At 38.6% G+C, this 20,628-nt stretch overlaps 1 protein-coding gene across 4 annotated transcripts in view; it reads left to right on the top strand.

Moving 5' to 3' along the window:
• Window positions 1-20,628, top strand: part of NT5DC1 (5'-nucleotidase domain containing 1) — a 218,637-nt gene that overhangs the window by 110,930 nt on the left and 87,079 nt on the right. For 2 of the 4 annotated variants that reach the window (XM_033418620.2, XM_004264702.4), the window contains exons 9-12: window positions 5,574-5,692; window positions 6,785-6,937; window positions 11,193-11,361; window positions 16,946-18,662. In XM_033418620.2, the coding sequence (XP_033274511.1) occupies window positions 5,574-5,692; window positions 6,785-6,937; window positions 11,193-11,361; window positions 16,946-17,061 (557 nt within the window). In that variant the 3' untranslated portion in view covers window positions 17,062-18,662. Of the gene's footprint in view, window positions 1-5,573; window positions 5,693-6,784; window positions 6,938-11,192; window positions 11,362-16,945; window positions 18,663-20,628 lie in introns of those variants that run through there. The other 2 variants (XM_049695535.1, XM_033418621.2) reach the window with 2 other exon arrangements.

Below are 20,628 nucleotides of genomic sequence, written 5' to 3'. Positions count from 1 at the left end.
TTTAGTCAGGGCATCAGCAGAGGCATTGCCTTCTGCTAAAGGCCCTGGCAATCCAGAATGAGCTCTAATGTGGCCTATATAATAAGGCTGTGTTCTTTCCCATATACTTTTTTGTAATCTCTTAAGCAATTTAATTATTGTACTCTTATTTTCAGGAAAGGCCGCTGTTTCTATTGCTGGAAATAATTTAACTATATATAAGGAATCAGTATATAAATTAATCTTTTTATCCCTGGTTAATTTCATTACTTCTATAACTGCCATAATTTCTGATTGCTGTGCTGAGCAATTTTCTGTATTTAATACCTTCTTTTCATTATTAATAATATAGGCTGCCCTCCCTGAAGAGGATCCATCAGTAAATACTAATATAGCCTCTTCCAAAGGTTTTATCTTATAATATGTAGGAAAAACCACCATATGTTCCTTAAAAAACTGTAGCAATACACTTTTAGGCAAATGAAATAAAATTTGACCTCTAAATGAGGCCAGAGCTATTCCTAATGAATCTTCTAACAGCAGCAAGGCCTCTAATTGATCTTTATTATAAGGTATAATTATGTTATCCATATCTTTTCCAAATAACTCTCTACTTCTCTTTTTACCTTTAATAATTAACAAACTAACCATAAAAGGGTATGAGGCAACAATCTTTTTTGGACTAGCAGCCAAATGTATCCATTCTAGTGGTCCATTTTGCCATAATAATCCTGTAGGAATAACTGGAGTCCTTAAAACAATTAAATCCCAAGGTTTGGTATAATCCAATCTTTTAATAAAAACATTTTTTAAAGCTTTTTCTATTTTTTCTATGGCTAATTTTCCTTCTGCAGTTAACTCTCTAGGGGATAAGGGGTTAGAATCTCCTTGTAATATCAAAAACAAAGGTTTTAATTCCACAGTAGTAATTTTTAACAAAGGCCTTATTCAATTTATATCTCCTAAAAACTTTTGAAAATCATTTAAAGTAACCAAATGATCAGTTCTTAATTGAAAAGGTATATGCTGAATGGAAAATTCCTGTATTAATCTGCCCAAATAATTATAAGGAGGTTCAGTTTGAATTTTCTCTGGAGCAACTTTTAATCCATACTCCTGTAAAGCTTCCATCATATCCTGCAATGCCTGATGTAAGTAGGCCTTATCTTTATGGGCCAATAATATATCATCCATATAATGTATTAAATAAATTTCTTTATATTTCTGTCTTCCAAAGCAAATATTGTCCTCCAGATAAACAGGCCTTCGTAACCTGAATCCAGTCATATGGAGTCATCCATCTATTTGCCAAGGCATCTATAAGAGTCATAGTATAAGGCGCCAACGGTCCATAATTTACACAGGCCTTTTTAAGTTCTTTTAAAAGTTTTAAAGGCAAAGGATCCCAATATACATCATCATCATCAAAACCATCCTCAAAAATGACTGGAAAGCAGGCAGCAAAAGCATAATCATCATCGTCACCTTTTATTCTTCTATGCTTTTTATTTTTACCTTGGCTTTTATTAAAAGGTGGTAAAGGTGGTGGGCCCCTAGCCTTTAAAGGCGGTGGAGGTGGTAGGCCCTTGACATTTAAAGTTGAATGTCCTAATCTCTTTAAAGGGAGAAATGAAGAACTTAAAGGTGCCGGTGGGGCGGTCGGTAAACGACCCAAAGGGCGCTTATCCTGTAAATTAAGCCTATTTTTTTTAATTTCTTGCTTTGAAAAAGCACCATAGGGTTCATATTTTCTTCTTTCATAATCATATGCATCAGCATCTAAATCATCCTGATCTGCAGGAGGCAATTCATCATCAAAAGGAGGATTCTTTAACAAATTAGACTTAGTATCAATAGGTGACTCATTTTTCTCCTCTGAGTCATTATCATTAAGATTACAGTCTTTTAAAGCTGCAGCTAAAACCTCAGTTTCTTTTGATGTTTTTTGGGAAAATAACGGAGTACATTCATCTATTACTTCTGCAGGATACTTATATGGGTTCTTTTGACCCTCAGGCAAGGGAGCAATGCTCTCTCTAATAAGGTTCCATAAAGTAAAAGTATCTACTGGAACCTTCTCAGGTCCAAAATGACTGTAATATACTTGCAAAGTTTGTCCCACCTTTTGCCAGGTTTCTATATTAACTGTTCCCTGTTCTGGAAACCATGGGCATTGTTCCTGTACAAACTGAAAAAACTGAGTTAGTTGCTTACTAGCTACCTTAATTCCTCTTCCATTTATCATATGTTTAACTATATCAATAAATAAGAGCCTCTCTTTGGACTCAGTGTGTCCCATCTTGACACCGCCTTACTCACCTTCCTAACCAGTATTCCTAACTGGGGGTCTGCAGCACCCTACGGTGAGACTCCTATCCGTCCGAGAAAAAATTATACTTACCCCTTCAGGTCCCTGTTCGGGCGCCACTTGCCGGGGACCAGCCCCAGCTGAACAGGTTTCACCGAAAGGGGAGACGGAGTCGGCGTGGACAGAACACAAGACACCTCAGAGGATGCAAGGATCTGCCAAATTTATTTTCATAATTCCGAAGCTTTTATACTGTGAGGCAATCTCACTTTCAATCTTAACAATTTAGTTCCCTAGCCAAAAACCCCTTACAAGCCATAAAACAAAGATCAAAAACAAAGGTACAAAGCCATAAAACAAAGGTCGTTTTCGTCAGCAGATTACATCAACAGGTTAAACAGGTTTTTATGGTCAAGTAGTCTTCTGATCTCTATAGTCTCTTTCATCCCCTGTGGTTAGGTACATCTTGGTCACATCTAGGTCAGGAACTTTATCTGCGGTTCCATCATTCTTCCCAGAAGTAAATGTTCTTATACCTGTATGTTCTGTTTAGTTAGCCGGTTACACAAAACACAAACTCAAACACATTACTCTTTTACAATCTATAAATGCATTCAGGCCGTAACATTTTACCTTTAACATCAAAACAAGGTGCTATAAACGTACTAACCCTAGGGGGTCTTTGTGGAGGGCATTGTACCTTAAATCTGTCACCAAGGTCCTTTGCAAAATATTTACAAAATATAATTTGTCCCTTATATCTATTCTTATAAAAAGAGCAGTAAAGCTTATATATATTTGCCTTAAAGCTTACCCTATCTAATTTCGCATATACCCATTGTAATAAAAACCTTCCCCGCCACCAAACCCAAGAATTTCCTAGTATATCTTTAACTCCCCAGGGAGGCCATAACTCATCCAATTTACTTTGTAAAGTAGGTTCTTGCCACAAAAACATTCCTGTCGTACTTCCCCGAGCCCAATGCCCTGGCCTGGGAGTGGGGATCTCAGGTGTAGTCATCAAGGGAGCCGGAGTGATTACAATCCTTCTTGGCTTTTCCCTCAGTTGGGATCTTTCCTCAAACCCTCCATCGGAACTGGGAATACTTCCCAGCCCCAATAGCAATCCTACAAAATCACTTTAGGCAAAGGCAGGGGAAGACAAGGGGAACCACACAGAGCAAAGCCTTGCTACCACACAGAGGAAAGCTGTGGTCCACGGAGGAAATGGGAAACAAAGCCCTGCTGCGGCGGGAGGGCAGTTGCCATTGGCCAGGTCTCTTGTCTGCTACCTGGGTTCCCATCTGAGCTGGGCGTGGGAAGCGAAGCAGCCATGGGGACAGGGTTCAGGCTCCTGCAAAGTTGGGGGGTGAGGGTCTATGCCCCACCTCTGTTGGCCCCCCAAGTTCTCTCCTGATGGCCCCTCTGCGATTGTGCCTGTCTTAGGTTGTTCCTTCCCTGAGGAATCTTACCCGTCTCTGGCTAACCAGCCATCCTCCGGGGCCAAGCAGGGAGATGTGAGGTGTGCGAGGTGCAGTGCCCCCAGAGAAGGTCAGTTCTCTGTCACCTTGGTAGCCTATGCCCCCGTGGCCTCCACGCCCAGCACCTGCCCTGGGATTCCCTCGCCAACTGGCGGGGCCCCGGCTCTGATCACATGTCTTCGGGAACCCAGGTTTCTCCTCCAGGGAGGGCCCAGCTTACAACACTGGGCAAGAGAGACCGATTGCAAGGCACCAGCCACCAGGAGGCCTCAACAGGGTAGGGGGAGTGTAAAAAACCCTATGTTCAGGAAGCTTTGCTTTTCCATATATGTGTCTGACAGCATCAGCTTTGCAGAGGAGAACTTTGCCTCTCCATATTTGTACCCGATAGCATCAACTTTGCTTGACACTACGGGTCTCGTCTGTGCTGTAACTCAAAGGCACTTCCTATGTGGCTCCCGACATCTTATCCCCTTTGTCCTCCTCTGTTTTTTATCTATTGTATTTATTATCTTCTAATATACTTTTAAAGTAAACTTTTTCAAATCAGTGTCATCATTGTACTGCTTGCGGGGCACATTTATTTATATTATGTGAAAATGAAAGTTCATATAACTGTTTCCCAGAGATGAAAAGAAGTGTGAAAATGTTTGGGTTTATAAAGATTGTGCTTGAAGCTTCCTTGAGTTTGTTCCCTTGGACTGTGTCGCTTCCACTTCGGCTCTGATGCTTTCACAGCCCACACTGGCTCCCTGCTGCTGGAATTAATAGTTTTCTGAGTCCCACAGCTTCCCAGTTATGGAGGTTCTCCCGGAGCCCTGGAAGCTGCCCTGCATGAATCAGTACCCTGCACAGCAGCTTCCAGTGTGGGAGCTGGAAATGGGGAGGGGGAGGGAGGGGTTTGTGTAAAGTGAGTATTTTGTTTTGGTCTTTGTATAAAGAAGGGTTTCTTCCTTTTTGTTAATTACTGAGTCCCAATATGTAAGAAATTATGATTCTGTAGATTTGTTTTTAATAAGCAATGGAAAGATGCCCTTCCCACTGTTCCTATACAGTGGGCCTCTACATATCAAATGTACATTTGCTTTCAAAAATATTTGCATAAATTACTCATTTCCCAGTTGCCATCAAACCCACATTATTTACATGGTAAGACATTCTGTGCTAAGTACAGACAGACAGACAGACAGATGTGAGAAATAATTGGTTTTCACTGTGTTTCTCCAGGAATATGCTGAGTCTGATATGCATTAGACTCTTAATGTTAAGCTAATACGTGGTTGGTTTTTTAACTACTCTTTAGAGAATAGTAGGGTTTTCATTTGATTGTGTAGAAGAATTAAAACATGGCTGCTGAAATGTCAACCAAATAGGCATAAATATCTCTTGACCTTAAGCTGGCAGTTGCTGTGATATGGCTTTAATTATCTGTAAATGTGGTTTTAGAATTCCTTGTTCTGGAGGAGTTCACTCATATCATTGTGATATGTTGGACTCATTTTTTATCACCAACAATGGGGGAGACTCTGCCTTTGTGAGGGAAGAGGGTGTGTAGGATATCTCTGTACCTTCCTCTCAACTTTGCTGTGAATGTAAAACTGCTCTTAAAAAAAAAATCTTTGAAAAGTATATATATTTACGTCCATGAAGTGCTCATGATATATATAGGTGATCACTGAATGCTAGCTCCCATCCCCACATGGTTCCTTCTTGTACGTGTCCTACAGCCATGCCAGAGTGTGGTCTGTCCAGCTGGGTGCTATCACTTGATTAAAAAGTATGTGATTGTCCAACTGTGCTTTCAGAGAATGACCAGGAACAAGAGGCCCTGCCATCTCTGGATAAACCTGGCTGGTACTCCCAAGGGAATGCGGTCCATCTTTATGAACTTCTGAAGAAAATGACTGGCAAACCTGAACCCAAGGTATTTTCTGACTGAGCCCAGTTTACAAGGGCTTGGAGATATAAGCCCTTGTAAACTGAAACCATAACTCTAAATGCCTTCAGCATAGTTATCTGTGAGGCAATCATCTGCCTCTGCCTGTCTGCCAACCTCCTTGCCTACCTCTTCTGCTTAAATAAGCCTTTCCTTTGTTGATGTACATTGAGTCTTTCTCTGTAACAGAGAAAAACAGATATTCCAAGTAGGAGGCCACAGACCTGAGAGATACAATGGAATAGTGTGTGGGTTACTGAGGAATGTTATCCTGATAACTGTCCATCAGGAACATTTTTATGTGTAAAACAAGCAGTAACTGATTATACTATAGACTGAAGACACGTTAGCTTTTAACATCCTGGCCACATTGTTGATGTTGGACGTTGGTATATTTTTAACAGCAGGATGCTTCTAAAAAACGTTTGCCAGGAGCCCCATGAGAAGGAGGGTCAGTGGGTCACTGAGCCCTACTCCACTGGCTCGTACACTGTCACAGCCCCCTGGGGACTCCTGCCTTGGAGGTTCTAGTTCATGTTCCCTTAACCTTGTTTCCTCATCTGTAAATTAAGAGACATGGACTAGATCAATGAGGCTTTGCCTCAGAATGCCTGGGAAGGGTCCCAGAGTCCACTTGCCCAAGCCCACCCACTCTCAGAGATTCTGTTTCAGCAGGTCTGGGTGGCGCCCAGAAACTGGTAAATTGGTTGTGTTGTCCATTCTTGCTAATCTAACCCTCTGTAACAGGTTGTCTCCAATATCTCACCAGCTCTTCAATTCCAGGGGCAGGTTTAACTGTAACCATATGGGCTCTTTCATTTTTATTTCAGAAAATTGAATTCACTTATCTTCTGCCTTTCTTCTACCTGCAGATGAATTGTGTAACTTCTTAAACCTGACCCCTTGTGAATCAAATAGGACAGGTCACCTGTGAAGTTATTCAAGGAAATTTAAGACGTCTCTGCAACTTTTACATCACTTAACTCTGATACCTGTTGAGGGATTTTCTTCTGCCTTCTATAAAATGAACACTACTCTTTCACAGTTCTCATGTCTCAAACAGAATTTGCTCTCTTACAGGTTGTTTACTTTGGTGACAGCATGCATTCAGATATTTTCCCAGCCTGTCATTATAGTAATTGGGAGACAGTCCTCATCCTGGAAGAGCTCAGAGGGGACAGAGACGGGAAGCCTGAGGACTCAGAGCCTCTAGAGAAGAAAGGAAAATATGAGGTAAGGGTCTCCTTTGGTTCTTTCCTTGAAAGAAAAGCCTTGTGTTTCACGTGTCTTAGAAAGTGCTTGTTTGTGCCAAGAGAGATGAAATCTGTTGGCACTTACTGTGATCTTCATGCCATCTCAGCTCTACAGTTGATCTTGTGGATAGTTCTTAAATGATGCCAAGATAAATGCTGTTGACCATTAACGTAATGGTCTGTAATGTCTGTCTTCCGAGTTCTCTACTTTCATCCAGTGCTGTGGCACCGTGGCCGTGTTTTGGCTGATGATGAGGCGGCCAGATCCTGACTCACTGCGGTTATACTCTACCTCTTTTGCTTGGCCATGAAAGCCCTTGTGCTCTCACTTCATGGTCTAACTTAACAAAATTGGTAGCTCCCTTAAGCTTACTCCTGAGCCACCCAAAATGAACTTAGGTAAAGACTTGAGGGAAAGAAAAGTAAATTATGTCATAAATCTAGAAAGGGAAAATAGTGTATAAAAGCAAAAATCAGCAGAAAAGAAGAAAGGTCAGAAAATAAAATGCATTTTCCTAAAGTCATTCCAGTGGAACAATCTAAAAAGAATGGAAAACACAAGTCAAAAAACAAATATCCAATCAAAAAATAACAATCAAAAGAAACTATCAAGCCATGGAAAAACATGGAGTAACCTTAAGTGCATATTACTAAGTGAAAGAAGCCAGTTCCGAAAAGGCTGCACACTGCATACAACTATATGACATTCTGGAAAAGACCAGTGGGTGCTCAGGGGGGAAGGAGGTGCTCTATTTATCTGGAAACCTAAAACTTCTAAGAAATAAAGTCTATTTATTTTTTTTTTAAAAAAAAGAGGGCTTCCCTGGTGGCACAGTGGTTGAGAGTCCACCTGCCGATGCAGGGGACACGGGTTCGTGCCCCGGTCCGGGAGGATCCCACATGCCGCGGAGCGGCTGGGCCCGTGAGCCATGGCCGCTGAGCCTGCGCGTCCGGAGCCTGTGCTCCGCAACGGGAGAGGCCACAACAGTGAGAGGCCCGCGTACCACAAGAAAAAAAAAAGATAGCTATAAGTAGATGCAACTGAATGTTAGAATAAAGGGGTCAGGTTTCTACAAGGTTTCCACTGAGTAGCATTTGGTCTTCAGTGTGACATTGGAAGTTCTGTGGACTGAGTTAAAAAGAGCTTTAAAATAACCTTCCAGGAGGCTGGCCTTCTAATCCGAGGGATTTGGGAGGAGGTTTCCCCTAAAGAGAAATAAGGAGATTTGGTTTCTTCAAAATGATTTGAGAATGCACAGACAGTAATAAGGAAATGAAGCATCAGTGGGAATGTTTCCTTTAGCATTCCATAGACGGTAGCTCCATCCTTCTCCCACAGACCCCTTTTCTTGTTAATTAGTTATAAACACATCATGAACAAAGAGTTAATAATTGGCTCTTCCACAGGAAACAGTGAGTCAACAGCGTGAAGATTTTATTTCCCAAGATAGAATTGAAATAATGTTCCTTTATCATCACACTCCACCTCCCCACCCCAGCCCTGCTCCATTGAACATATATGTCCTTAATAAATCAACCCACTGTGACTGAAGAGACAGGATTTGGTAGCTCTCTGTTGGGTGTACACACACATACACATATTTCAGAACAGTACTCAAAACTTTCATCACAACTATCAGACATAAGTAAGAGCTTATTGGATTAGCAGAGATATCTTAATAAGGCCACTCATTAAATGACCAGTCTGACACCATTGTCTTGTTCAGCATATACTAAGTTTTTAATTTGTGCAAGCCTCCCTACTATGAATATCAGGGACTTATAGAATCATACACAGATCCTTTTAACAGAACATATTAGTCTGTGGATAAAAGGGGTCAGGGAGCTTGAGTATACAAATAAAGCATAACTGCCTCCAGAGGGTACAAATTATAAAAGAATTACAAACAAGACAGGATGGATACTTCATTGAGGAGAATTAGGGAAAAATTTATAAAAAATGTAGAATGTGAGGTAAACATTGAAGGACAGGTACATTTTCAACTGATGGAAATAACATTCTTGGTTCAGGAAGTAACATGAATAAGTGTACAGAGATTGTAATGTACAGGCTTCAGTACAGTCTTGACCGTAAAATAGCAGATGTGTAGGTTTGTCAGCCAAAGGCATCACTAGCAGTGTTTGGATGTGCAGGCAACAGGGGCGAAGCTTTCGTTTAGCAGCTGTGTGAAGGATGGGCTCAGCACATGGGAAGGGATGCTGTGGCGGGCTGTCCCAGCAGCCCAGCTAGAGGTGATACAAACATGAACAGTGGGCACTAGTGAGAAGGAGATGGAGAGAGTACATGGCAGATGTTCTGGAGGCACAACTAGCTGGGTGCTGGTGGTAGGAGCTGAGACGGAAAACATCGATGGTTTTTAAGCGCAGCCAACTGGAATTGATGGGTTTTATTCATATAAATATGGAAGTCATGAGAAAGACCTGGTTTTTTGAGGAGAGACGTTTTTGTGAGGAGAGAGATGTGATTGGTTTAATGTTGAATCCCATTTCTTTGAAATAGCTGGAGGATGAGATCAAACTGGTTTGGGAGATAGGTTAGGATAAGCGAGGAAAATTGAGAGATGTCTAAGGGGGAGAGACAAGAGAGAAAGAGAAGAAGAGAAGATAGAAACTTGGTGAGAACACTTACCATTAAGGGATGAAATCTATAAGATAAAGGCTCAATGAAAATAGGAGTGCTCCTTGTTGATATATTCAAGAAATGGCATGATTCTTTCGATTAGTGATATATATATTTTATATTTGAGAAAATGAGTCATTAAAACTTTAGCATCAGAATAAACAAAGATTAGCATCTGTCCATTTTGGCTGCTGTAACAAAATACCATAGACTGGCTGGCTTATAAACAACAAACATGTATTTCTCAGAGTTCTAGAGACTGGGAAGTCCAAGATCATGGTGCCAGCTGATTCATTGTCTGGTGAAGACCCACTTCCTCATAGACCACCATCTTCTCCCTGTACCCTCACATGGCGGAAGGGAGAAGGTAGCTTTCTGGGATCTCTTTTATAAGGACACTAATCATGAGGGCTTCATGAGGGCTCCACCCTCATGACCTAAGCACCTTTTCAAGGCCTCACCTCATAATTCCATCATCTTGGGGGTTAGGATTTCAACATAATGAATTTTGGAAGGACACAGACATTTAGACAATAACAGCATCCATAATACATTGAACCAGAAAGGGTAAACAGGTCTGTTTTCCTCTTTTCAAAGGAATAATGTGCAGCCCAGATTACCACTCAGTGTTGGCAGAACCATTATCTACATATAGCCTGTGTGATGTGAGTCATTTCTTCTCACTCATTATTTTAGAAAAGACAATGAAGTAAATAAAGAAAAACGACACTAAACTTCTCTTTACACCTTGAGAAATTATATCTAAATACACCTTAAATGTACACACAGAAGCATAGATATTTATATTCCATACTGCTCTTAAATATCTTTGGTGAAATCCAGATAGATTCTTGCTAAGTGATCTCTAAACACCATCACCTGAAAAACACATACTTTCATCTTGCTTCACAAAGTGAGTTCCAGCGCAAAGAATCATGAATCTAAAGGCATATTTGGGACTCTTTGCTGCTCCAAAATGAAGTTTTCATCAGAAAAGGATGACAGATTTTATAATCCAAATTCTATGGACGTGATAGGGTTTTTTTTTCAATTCTTAGTTTTATACTATACCCATAAAACACTGAGAAGTATTTTTTGAATGAGTCTTATTTAGTCTACAACATTTCTGTGCCTGCTATGTCCTAGGCACTAAGCCTTTAAGGATACACTAATACATGAGATAGTTCCTAACCTTCTGTAGTTTATAATCTGTCCAGGGCGAAAAGTAAATAGTATGATAATTGCAAGATAGTATGAGAAGTACCATATTAGGGATAAACTCAAGAGTGTGAGAAAATGGAGGAGACCTAATCCAACGCAACTGTGGGAAATCAAGGAAAATATCCTGGTGGCATCCAAGCCAGATCCCAAAGGATGAGAAAGGGGTTCCCAAACAAAGCCAGAGGAGAATACATTAAAGGACTACAAAGTTTTGTTTTACTTTTTATATAGTATATAGTCTGGTTAAAGTTAAACAACTGAAATTGTTGTTCCACACAGTTGTTCTATTTTGATTTACTTACTGGTGGAAAAAACTTATAATGAGGTTGAACACTAATTAATCACAGTTTCGTTATTCTATTTCTTGTTTCAGGGACTGAAGGCAAAGCCTCTAAATAGATTATCTAAAAAATGGGGCTCTTTTTTTATTGATTCAGTTTCCGGACTGGAAAATACAGAAGATTCCTTGATTTATACATGGTCTTGTAAGAGAATCAGCACTTACAGCACTATTGCAATTCCAAGTATTGAAGCAATAGCAGGTAAGGCGGATAATACTTATAAAGCTTTACCTGCTGCTGGACAGTAATGACCTGAAGTACTAGAATTCTTTTCTTTCTTTTTTTAATTTTATTTATTTTTTTATGCATTTATTTTACTTTATTTTTTTTGGCTGTGTTGGGTCTTTGTTGCCGCGCACGTTCTTTTCTCTAGTTGTGGCGACTGGGGGCTACTCTTCGTTGTGATGCACGGGCTTCTCATTGCAGTGGCTTCTCCTGTTGTGGAGCACCGGCTCTAGGCGCGCGAGCTTCAGTAGTTGCGGCACACGGGCTCAGTAGTTGTGGCTTGCAGGCTCTAGAGCGCAGGCTCAGTAGTTATGGCACATGGGCTTAGTTGCTCCACGGCATGTGGGATCTTCCCGGACCAGGGCTCGAACCCATGTCTCCTGCATTGGCAGGTGGATTCTTAACCACTGCGCCACCAGGGAAGCCCTAGAATTCTTTTCTTTAAAAGAAGAAAATTTTCCCATGGCATTTATAGATTTTTCTTGGGTAACACCTAGATATGGCAGTTTAGGTAATTAAGACCTGCCTGTCCACTGGAGCCAACTACAAATGCTGTACTTTTTTTTTTTTTTTTTTTTTTAAGTCTGTCTGGAGTCATAGGAGAAAGCTAGGGAAGAGTTACCAGGACAGGATGCTAAGGAAGCCAAGTAAGGTGAACCTGACTTTGGGGGCTACTTTTCCCCCTGTTTGCTAACTCAGGAGAAGGCACTCAAAGAAGTGAGTGGCCTTTTTGTAGTTTCATGAACCTACAGGGGTAGAAAGTAGAAGGTAGGGCCTGCCAAAGAAGGGGTGGGCCTGGTGGACTCTCTCAATCTCTGTTGAGACTCTGAAGGATGAATTAGAAATAGGCATTCACAGGAACTGAAGCTCAGCTTTAAATCAGCTGAATCCCTAAAACTGGATTGAGGAGATTCTAGATTGGTAGTGCCCCAAGACACCTGGTAAGAATTAATGACTGTCGTCTTTTGAGAAAGATATCATTCTAGGACTCAAATTATTTCAAAAAACAATACAAGGTTCAGCACATAATGAAAAATAACCAGGCACACAAGGGTACGAGACTACACTAACAGAAATAACCAAGTTCAAGTACAGAAAAGAAAGGAATGAGAAATTTGGTAGCTATATAAAAACTAGTAAAAAGTGGAAATTCTAAAATTGAAATATTAAAAAGTAAAAATTAAGAACTTAATGGATGGGTTTAACAGAAGATTAGACACAGGAAAAGTGAATTAGTACGCTGGAAAATAAGCCAAAAGAAAATAGCCACAATGAAGCCTGAAGAGAAAAAAGCATGGAAGATACGGAAAGGGACTAAGAGACACAGGAGATATAATGAGAAGGAATAAGATTCCTATAATTAGAAACTTAGGAGATGAGAGAATAGGCCAAAAGCAATAGCTACAACAAGCTTTCCAAAAATGATGAAAGAAAATAAGCCAAATGTTTAAGTAGCCCAAAGAACTGAAACACAATACATAAAGGGAAATCCCAACGTTAACTGCTAAAGACCAGATAATTAAGAAATATTAAAAGCAGTCAGAGAATGAAGACAGATTGATTTCAAAGGAGTACTTCATAATAGTGTTAGACATCTGACATCTGACTCTTCCCAGAAACAAAAGAAGCCAAAAGACAGTAGAATGATATCTTTAAATTGCTGAAAGAAAATGCTTGTCAGTATTGATGAAATTCTATACCAAGTAAAGATATCATTAAAGAATAAAAGAAAAATATTTTTAGACAGACAAAAATGGAGAAAATGTATCTCTAGAAGACCTGCACTATATAGAAAATACTAAAGGGTCTTGTTCTTCATGCAAAAGTGAGAATGATCCCTCTTGGAAGACTGGAGATGAAAGAAGTGAATATACAGCAACAAAAGGATGTATGAATAAATTAAAATGAATATTTACAGTTAGAAACAATTTTTTAAAATCCTATGGGGTTTAAATAAAGAATTTTAGGACATATAGCACCAATGGCGTATAAATCACAAAATGGGACAGCTGGAGTTAAATGTGTTCTAACATCCTTTATTATATGGCAAAGGATGAGAGTATGTTAGATATTAAGTCAAAAATGCATCTCGTAATCTCTAAGATAACTACCAAAAGCACTGTAATGATACATGTACCGAACTAATTATGTAACATAATTTTAAAACCCCCCCCCAAAAAAAATGGAGAGAAAAATGGGGAGAAATGGATGCAGAAAGTTTGAATATCAAGATAGAAAGAGACAATACCATGTTAATGGTAACCAAAAGAAAGTTAGAGTTAGCTCTATTAATGTGAAGGAAAAAAAATCCCTTAACTGAAAGAGAATCACTTCATAATAAAAAAATTCTGGTTTCAGAAATAGTATCACTGAAAGTCCGAGGTATTCACCCTCTCTTCTCTCAGGTCAGAATTTAATCCCTCCCTGTTTTCTCAATACCAAGAGACTGCTGAAAAATCTACTGTGCTTTAGAGGGGTATGTTTCTGCTTGCTTCTTAGTTTCCTGAAGTTCCCTTGAAGGGCTTGAGTCTAGAATCCGGTTCTCCACCCCTTTGTTTATAGCAGGTTCCAGCCCCTCACTTTTTGTGTCTGTAGCCCTTCAAGACTGCCAAAATCTCTTCTGGTTTTTCTGCTGCTAGTAACTGCCTCTGCCCCGCCCCCAGCCAGAATTCTGGTGCCTAAAGGGAAAAGCTGTGGCAGAATGTTGGCTCACTTCACTGCTGCTTGTTACTTCCCAGGAAGTGTTTGTCCTCGGGTCTTAGTTGCCTCTTCAACTCTCCAATAACTTAACTCTGATGTTTTTATTTTATCCAGCTTTTCTAGTTGTCTCAGCTCCAATTCAGAAGTGGAAGTCTACTTTTTTTTGAACCTCAGATTTTTCTTCCTTAAACTGGGTATACCACCCTCACAGGGTGGATATGAGAGAAAGTAAAGTAAGATATTTATCTGATATTTATTGGTAGGATGATGATGACCCTAAGATATGTGTGACCTTCCAAAAGGTCCATCCTCTATGCCATTATACAAATCCAGTATGTCAATATATCTTACTCACTGAAATAATATCTCATTCTCACCAGTTTCAAAAGATTGATTTTTTTTTCATTTTGTTCCATGCTTAACACACATAAAATTAAAGAATATATTTCTTCCTTTCACATACAATTTTCCTATTAAAGAAATGGACCCTGTAACTTGAAGGGAGGGACTGGCCCAGGACTAAACTATTATTTTCAATTTTTTATATTTCACTCTTTCTTTCCTTCAAAGTGACTCAAATTTATAGTGAGAGAGTAGGGTTGTGTGATTATAGAAGTCACTGAATTATTCTAAAGTACCTGGATAGAAACTGTTCAGTGGGATATAGTTGTGAAATAGTAAAAGAGCCAAGGAAAAGTGACTCTCCATTATTCCAGGATTTAAATATTTCTCAAAAAATGGGAAAATAATCCCCTGTCTTCTGGGGTAATCACTTCTCCTTAAGGAAGCAGTAATAACATCTGTGGCTCCCATTTTCTCTTTCCAAAAGCTTTCTTCCTCAGCACCCTGGAAAAGAATTTGGCAGAGCCTTTGTCTTCTAACTTCTCTTAGGACAAAATACTTGGACTCACCAGTAGTCAAACAAAGCTAAAGGAGTCGATTTGGGGTGGGGGGGAGAGTTAGAGGGTTGCTAAGTTATATTTGATTTGTCGATTTTGATGTCCAAGACATTGCCTCAAAAAGCAAAGTGTTAGTCTCTCTTTAACTTAGCACTCATTGCTTACGATCACATTCTCATAAGGAAATTATATCTCACACAGAATTTGAAATTTATTATTTCAGTAACATATTCAGTAAATTTGGATAGTACTGTGTAATTGACCCCCAAGTAAGAAAAACGGCTGAAAGAAAAATGGTGTGATGGTCATGGCTTTAGACATGTTGAAGATAGGATCTTTATATAAATGTTATCCTGCCAGTATCTTTAAAAAAAGTCCCGAGAGTTGTTCTGTTTCTCTATGTGTTGTTTTACATTGAACTTACTGTTTAAGAATATTTGTTCATTTTGGTTCTCTTCATTTAATTATTAGATAATGTGGTTGATATTATGGTGTATTTAGTACACAGAGTTTAACAGAACATCATTGTGGTAAACAAGAATTTGGTTCTTTGTCTACCATTCTCTTTTCTTCCAAAATGCACCCAACAGTGACTTTTCTAAGACATGCAAATGTCTCCCTCTTGTTGAATCCCCAATCTGGACGTACTTGTTTAAACACAATAGTAATCTGATCTCAGTTGGGCTATTCCATACCCAGATTTCTTAACCTTAGTAGACTTTTTCTGCTACCTGGGAGAGAGAATAAAATTTTTGTTTTAAATGAGATAGGAAATGAAAAACAAACCTGATATTCCCCCTTTTTTGTATTCATGTAATGTTTCTCTTTATTCGTCAATATTCTGTTAGATGTGGTTCTCTCATTGACATTTAAATGCTTAGGAGGTATTTTTATAGATGTTATAAAAGTTTGCAATATACATTACCATGATGGTTGGTTTATAAGCATTTTGATAATGTAATCATTTTAACCTTATAACAGCTTTTAAAACATTTACTTTAGGAAGTGTGTAGGAAATACAGAGAAAGAGGTGGCTGGGTCAGCTCACAGCCTGTATCATTTTTGTGGCTTATAAGAAATCCAGGACCTCAGATGCACTATTTTAGAAACTCAGTTTTTATCAATGTACTTTCCAATGCCTTTTAATGAGCCTTTTTAGTGGCTCAAAATATGCTCCAGCTAATTTGAAGCAGTGAAGACCAGTGAAATTCACTAATACGAATGTTTTTCTGTTTATAGTAATCTTAGCTTTCTCTGGCCTCAGAAAGGCAGTGTTCCTTCTGCCCAATCTTTAGCACTAGTTTTCTCCTCATAAGGATTAACTATTTGGGTCTTAATAACTCTTACTGGCATTTAATATAAAGTATAATTTTTATGTTAGTATCATTTTCAAAATACTGAGTACTACCAAATAATGTTTTACTTGTGAAATTTGTGAAATAAGGATGACTACCCAGTATCTGCATGTGTAATGACTATCATTACATGACATATAACGTTTCACTTGTAATATTTCTGGTAATGGTTCTTTGAAGAGGCTTGGGAAGAAAATATCTGAAGGCTAGCTTTTGAGATACTTATATTGAAGATGTCACAGCGTCCCACCATCAATAAAGTATGAATTTTATGTTCTCTCCCCCCTCTTGTGGCTGTGTGTTTGTGTGTGTGCGTGTGTGTGTGTGTGTGATGCTTATCATATGGAAAAAGTTGCCATATTGTGCATATTAGAATTCTTATTTAGCTAAGCATTCAAAGATTATTCTTAGTAACTATTACTAAGGGCTATGAAGATTATTAGTTCTCATTTACCAGTTACATCATGCAACCTATCCAGGTGACAAAAGAAATATTAAAATTATGAAACTAAAAATGTTTTATTATCAATGACTATCAAATTTCGATTTGTTTATATTTATGAAAGTTCTTTTGAAATCTGCAGAATCTTTTTTTTTTTTCCCCAGAATTACCCCTGGACTACAAATTTACAAGTTTCTCTTCAAACAATTCAAAAACAGCAGGCTATTATCCAAACCCTCCATTGGTCTTATCAAATGATGGGAAACTGACAACCAAATAAACTATGTTTACTGAAAAATGAAGTGAAGAACTATATGTACAGCAAATGTACTGTAAAAATGTTAATTTTCAAAAACTACTGTAAAATGCTTTATAGAAACAAATTCTTAATGAAGTGACCAAGAAATTGGTATGTTTTTCCATAGGTCTCCTTTCTATAGAGATCATCTTGATACCCAACAACTCTCATTATGTTAAAATCTCAATATCTTAGAACTGAAAAGAATCTTACTAATATTTTCTATACTAGCAGTTCTGAGATTAGAATCACCTGGGGATATACATACATACACATGCATATTTACACATTTGCCTAGACCAGTGGTTCTCAAAGTGTGTTCCCCAAACCACTAGTGTAGCAGCACCTGCAAACTTGATAGAAATGCAAATTTACAGGCCCCATCCCAGACATACAGAATCAGAAACTCTGGGAATGGGACCCAGCAATCTGTGCTTAATTACAGTGTGGTTCACACTAAAGTTCAAGAACCATTGACTAGACCATAACCTCCAGACATTGGTTTAATTGGTCTGGGGATACAGATGAGCATTGATGTCTTTAATATGCCCCAGGAAAATGCAGCCAGAATTGAGAACAACTGATCTACACCTGTTGTTTCAACTTAAAGTTCAGAACACCAAGTCTAGTAAGATTAAATTATTTTAACTATGCTATTTTTGTGGTTACCAAAGCAAGGAAGTAGACATGATGTCTTCTGAGACTACACAGCCATAATGGGACAGGGATGATAGAGAAGCCAACTATTTCAGCCTCCAATGTTACCCATTAGGGTTTTTTTCCTCCCTAATAATGTTAAAGGCTGTTTACTTCACTCTAAGGCTTGTATTCTCAGTGGGGCAAAAATCGGTTCTTGGGGTGAAAAAAATCTTAGTATAACGCAATGGATAATGGTCCTCCATATCTCAACCCTACTCAATAAAATCTTATTCCTTAGTATTAATTTCTCTCATTAGGGAGAAATGTAATTTAAAGTTAAATTTATTAAATATTTTTCTCCTAGGGCGGGGGGGGTGATAATGAAAAGAGAGGTTGAGAAAAATTGCTTTAAGAGGTTTTATAGTTATACTACAATCCAGGATTATTGTGTTCGATGTGCTAATGTATAGTCATATTAGTAGCTGTTTGCTGCAAGATGTTTGGACCCAGATAATGTTTACAATATAAATTCTTGGCTACTCTTTATGCTGTAATTTTACCCTGTCCATCATGGACATATCAGAAAACACTGGTCACCATCATTTTACTTGGATTGTAGCAGAGAATTTAATGTATTGATGGATGCAATGAAGTTAAGTATTTTGTTAAATTTTTAAGTGCTCAGATAATCCCAGATATATTGTGGGGATGAGTATCTCAGGGTAGGTAAAAAGTTACTGATTTTTTTTCCTCAAAGTCAGTAGCTTTCTTCAATATCTACTAATAAATGTGATTGTCTTTGAAATTGAATTCCAAAATCTTATTGGAATATAATAAAGAGCATACATAATCAAGCTTAGGGCTTAAGTGAAAGATGCTGTTTCATGTAAACTTTCAGTAGACATTTGATTTCTTTTAAAAATAAAGCTCTTTTTCCTTATGCATGTTTATTTTGTCAATGGCAAAGAATAATACATCTTTAAATGCTTATAAACTGCTCTTGTTAATATGAAAAATGCGAACTCCAAGGTAAGAAGTTAATTGCATTTTTTTGGCCACTGAAGAGTCAAAAAAATTCACTCAAGTCAGAAGTTCTAGTCCTACTTTTACCAGCAGCTACCAAAGAAATCTGAACAAGTTACCACCTAATCTGACCTTAGTTTTTTCCATCTTGTGAAAAAGATGGTTAAGAGTTTATATCCAAGTTTCCTCCCACTTTTCTAGCAGAGTCAGTCAGTGCTTCTGTTGGACTGTAATTAGACTTTAAAAATTTTTTATTTGTTTCTAAAAAGTGTTTCTAATTGTATATGAAGAGTAAAAATAATCATCAAAAATGGTATATTTAAAATTTAAAAGAGAATATTAGAGAAGAAAAGCTGTATATTCTTTAATAAAGTTACATGAAATAAGAAAGCAGGAAAAGTGTGTTAACGGACAGAGGACTTAAATTTAATATTAGCATACAGGCCTATGAAGCCACCATCGTCCTGATACCAAAATAAGACAAAGACACTACCAAAAAAGAAAATTACAGGCCAATATCTTTGAAGAATATAGATGCAAAAATTCTCAACAAAATATTAGCATACCAAATCAAACAACACAGAAAAAGGATCCTACACCACGACCAAGTTGGATTCATCCCAGGGTCACAAGGATGGTTCAACATACGCAAATCAATCAATGTGATAACACCAGATCAACAAAAGAAAAGACAAAAACTACACGATCATCTCAATAGATGCAGAAAAAGCTTTTGATAAAATTCAACATCCACTCATGATAAAAACTCTTACCAAAGTGGGTATAGAGGGAAAATATCTCAACATAATAAAAGCTATTTATGACAAACCCACAGCCAATATAATACTCAATGGTGAAAAGCTGAAAGCCTTCCCACTAAAAGCTGGAACAAGACAAGGATGCCCACTCTCACCACTTCTATTCAACATATTATTGGAAGTCCTAGCACCAGTAGTCAGACAAGAAAAAGAAATAAAAGGTATTCAAATTGGTAGGGAAAAGGTAAAACTGTCATTACATGCAGATGACATACTACTATATATAGGAAACCCTAAAGACTCCACACAAAACTACAGGAGCTGGGGCTTCCCTGGTGGCGCAGTGGTTGAGAGTCCGCCTGCCGATGCAGGGGACACGGGTTCGTGCCCCGGTCTGGGAAGATCCCACATGCCGCGGAGCGGCTGGGCCCGTGAGCCATGGCCGCAGAGCCTGCGCGTCCGGAGCCTGTGCTCCGCAATGGGAGAGGCCACAACAGTGAGAGGCCCGCATACCACAAAAGAAAAAAAAAAAAACTACAGGAGCTGATAAACTAATTCAGCAAGGTAGCAGGATACAAGATTAACATACAGAAATTGGTTGCATTTCTTTACACTAAGAATGAAATATCAGAAAGGGATTGTAAACAAACAGTCCCCTTTAAAATCGCATCAAAAAAAAAATACCTAGGAATAAACCTGAAAGACTCAGCATATAAGGCAGTGAAAGACTTACATGCTGAGAACTATAAAACATTAATGAAGGAAATTGAAGATGATTCAAAATGGAAAGATATCCCATGATCTTGGAAGAATTAATACTGTTAAAAGGGTCATACTACCCAAAGCAATATACAGATTTAATGTGATTCCTGTCAAGTTACCCATGGCACTTTTCCCAGAACTAGAATAATCCTAAAATTTTTATGGAACCATAAAAGACCCAGAGTTGCCAAAACAAGGAAAAAGAACAAAGCAGGAGGCATAACCCACCCAGACTTCAGACAGTACTACAAAGCTACAGTAATCAAAACAGCGTGGTAGGGGCTTCCCTGGTGGCGCAGTGGTTGAGAGTCTGCCTGCCGATGCAGGGGACATGGGTTCGTGCCCCAGTCCGGGAAGATCCCACATG

This window comes from Orcinus orca, chromosome 12 (assembly GCF_937001465.1).
Source record: "Orcinus orca chromosome 12, mOrcOrc1.1, whole genome shotgun sequence".
Taxonomy (NCBI): domain Eukaryota; kingdom Metazoa; phylum Chordata; class Mammalia; order Artiodactyla; family Delphinidae; genus Orcinus; species Orcinus orca.
Note: the sequence above shows the minus strand (reverse complement) of the source record. Positions and strands in the feature narration are given on the sequence as shown.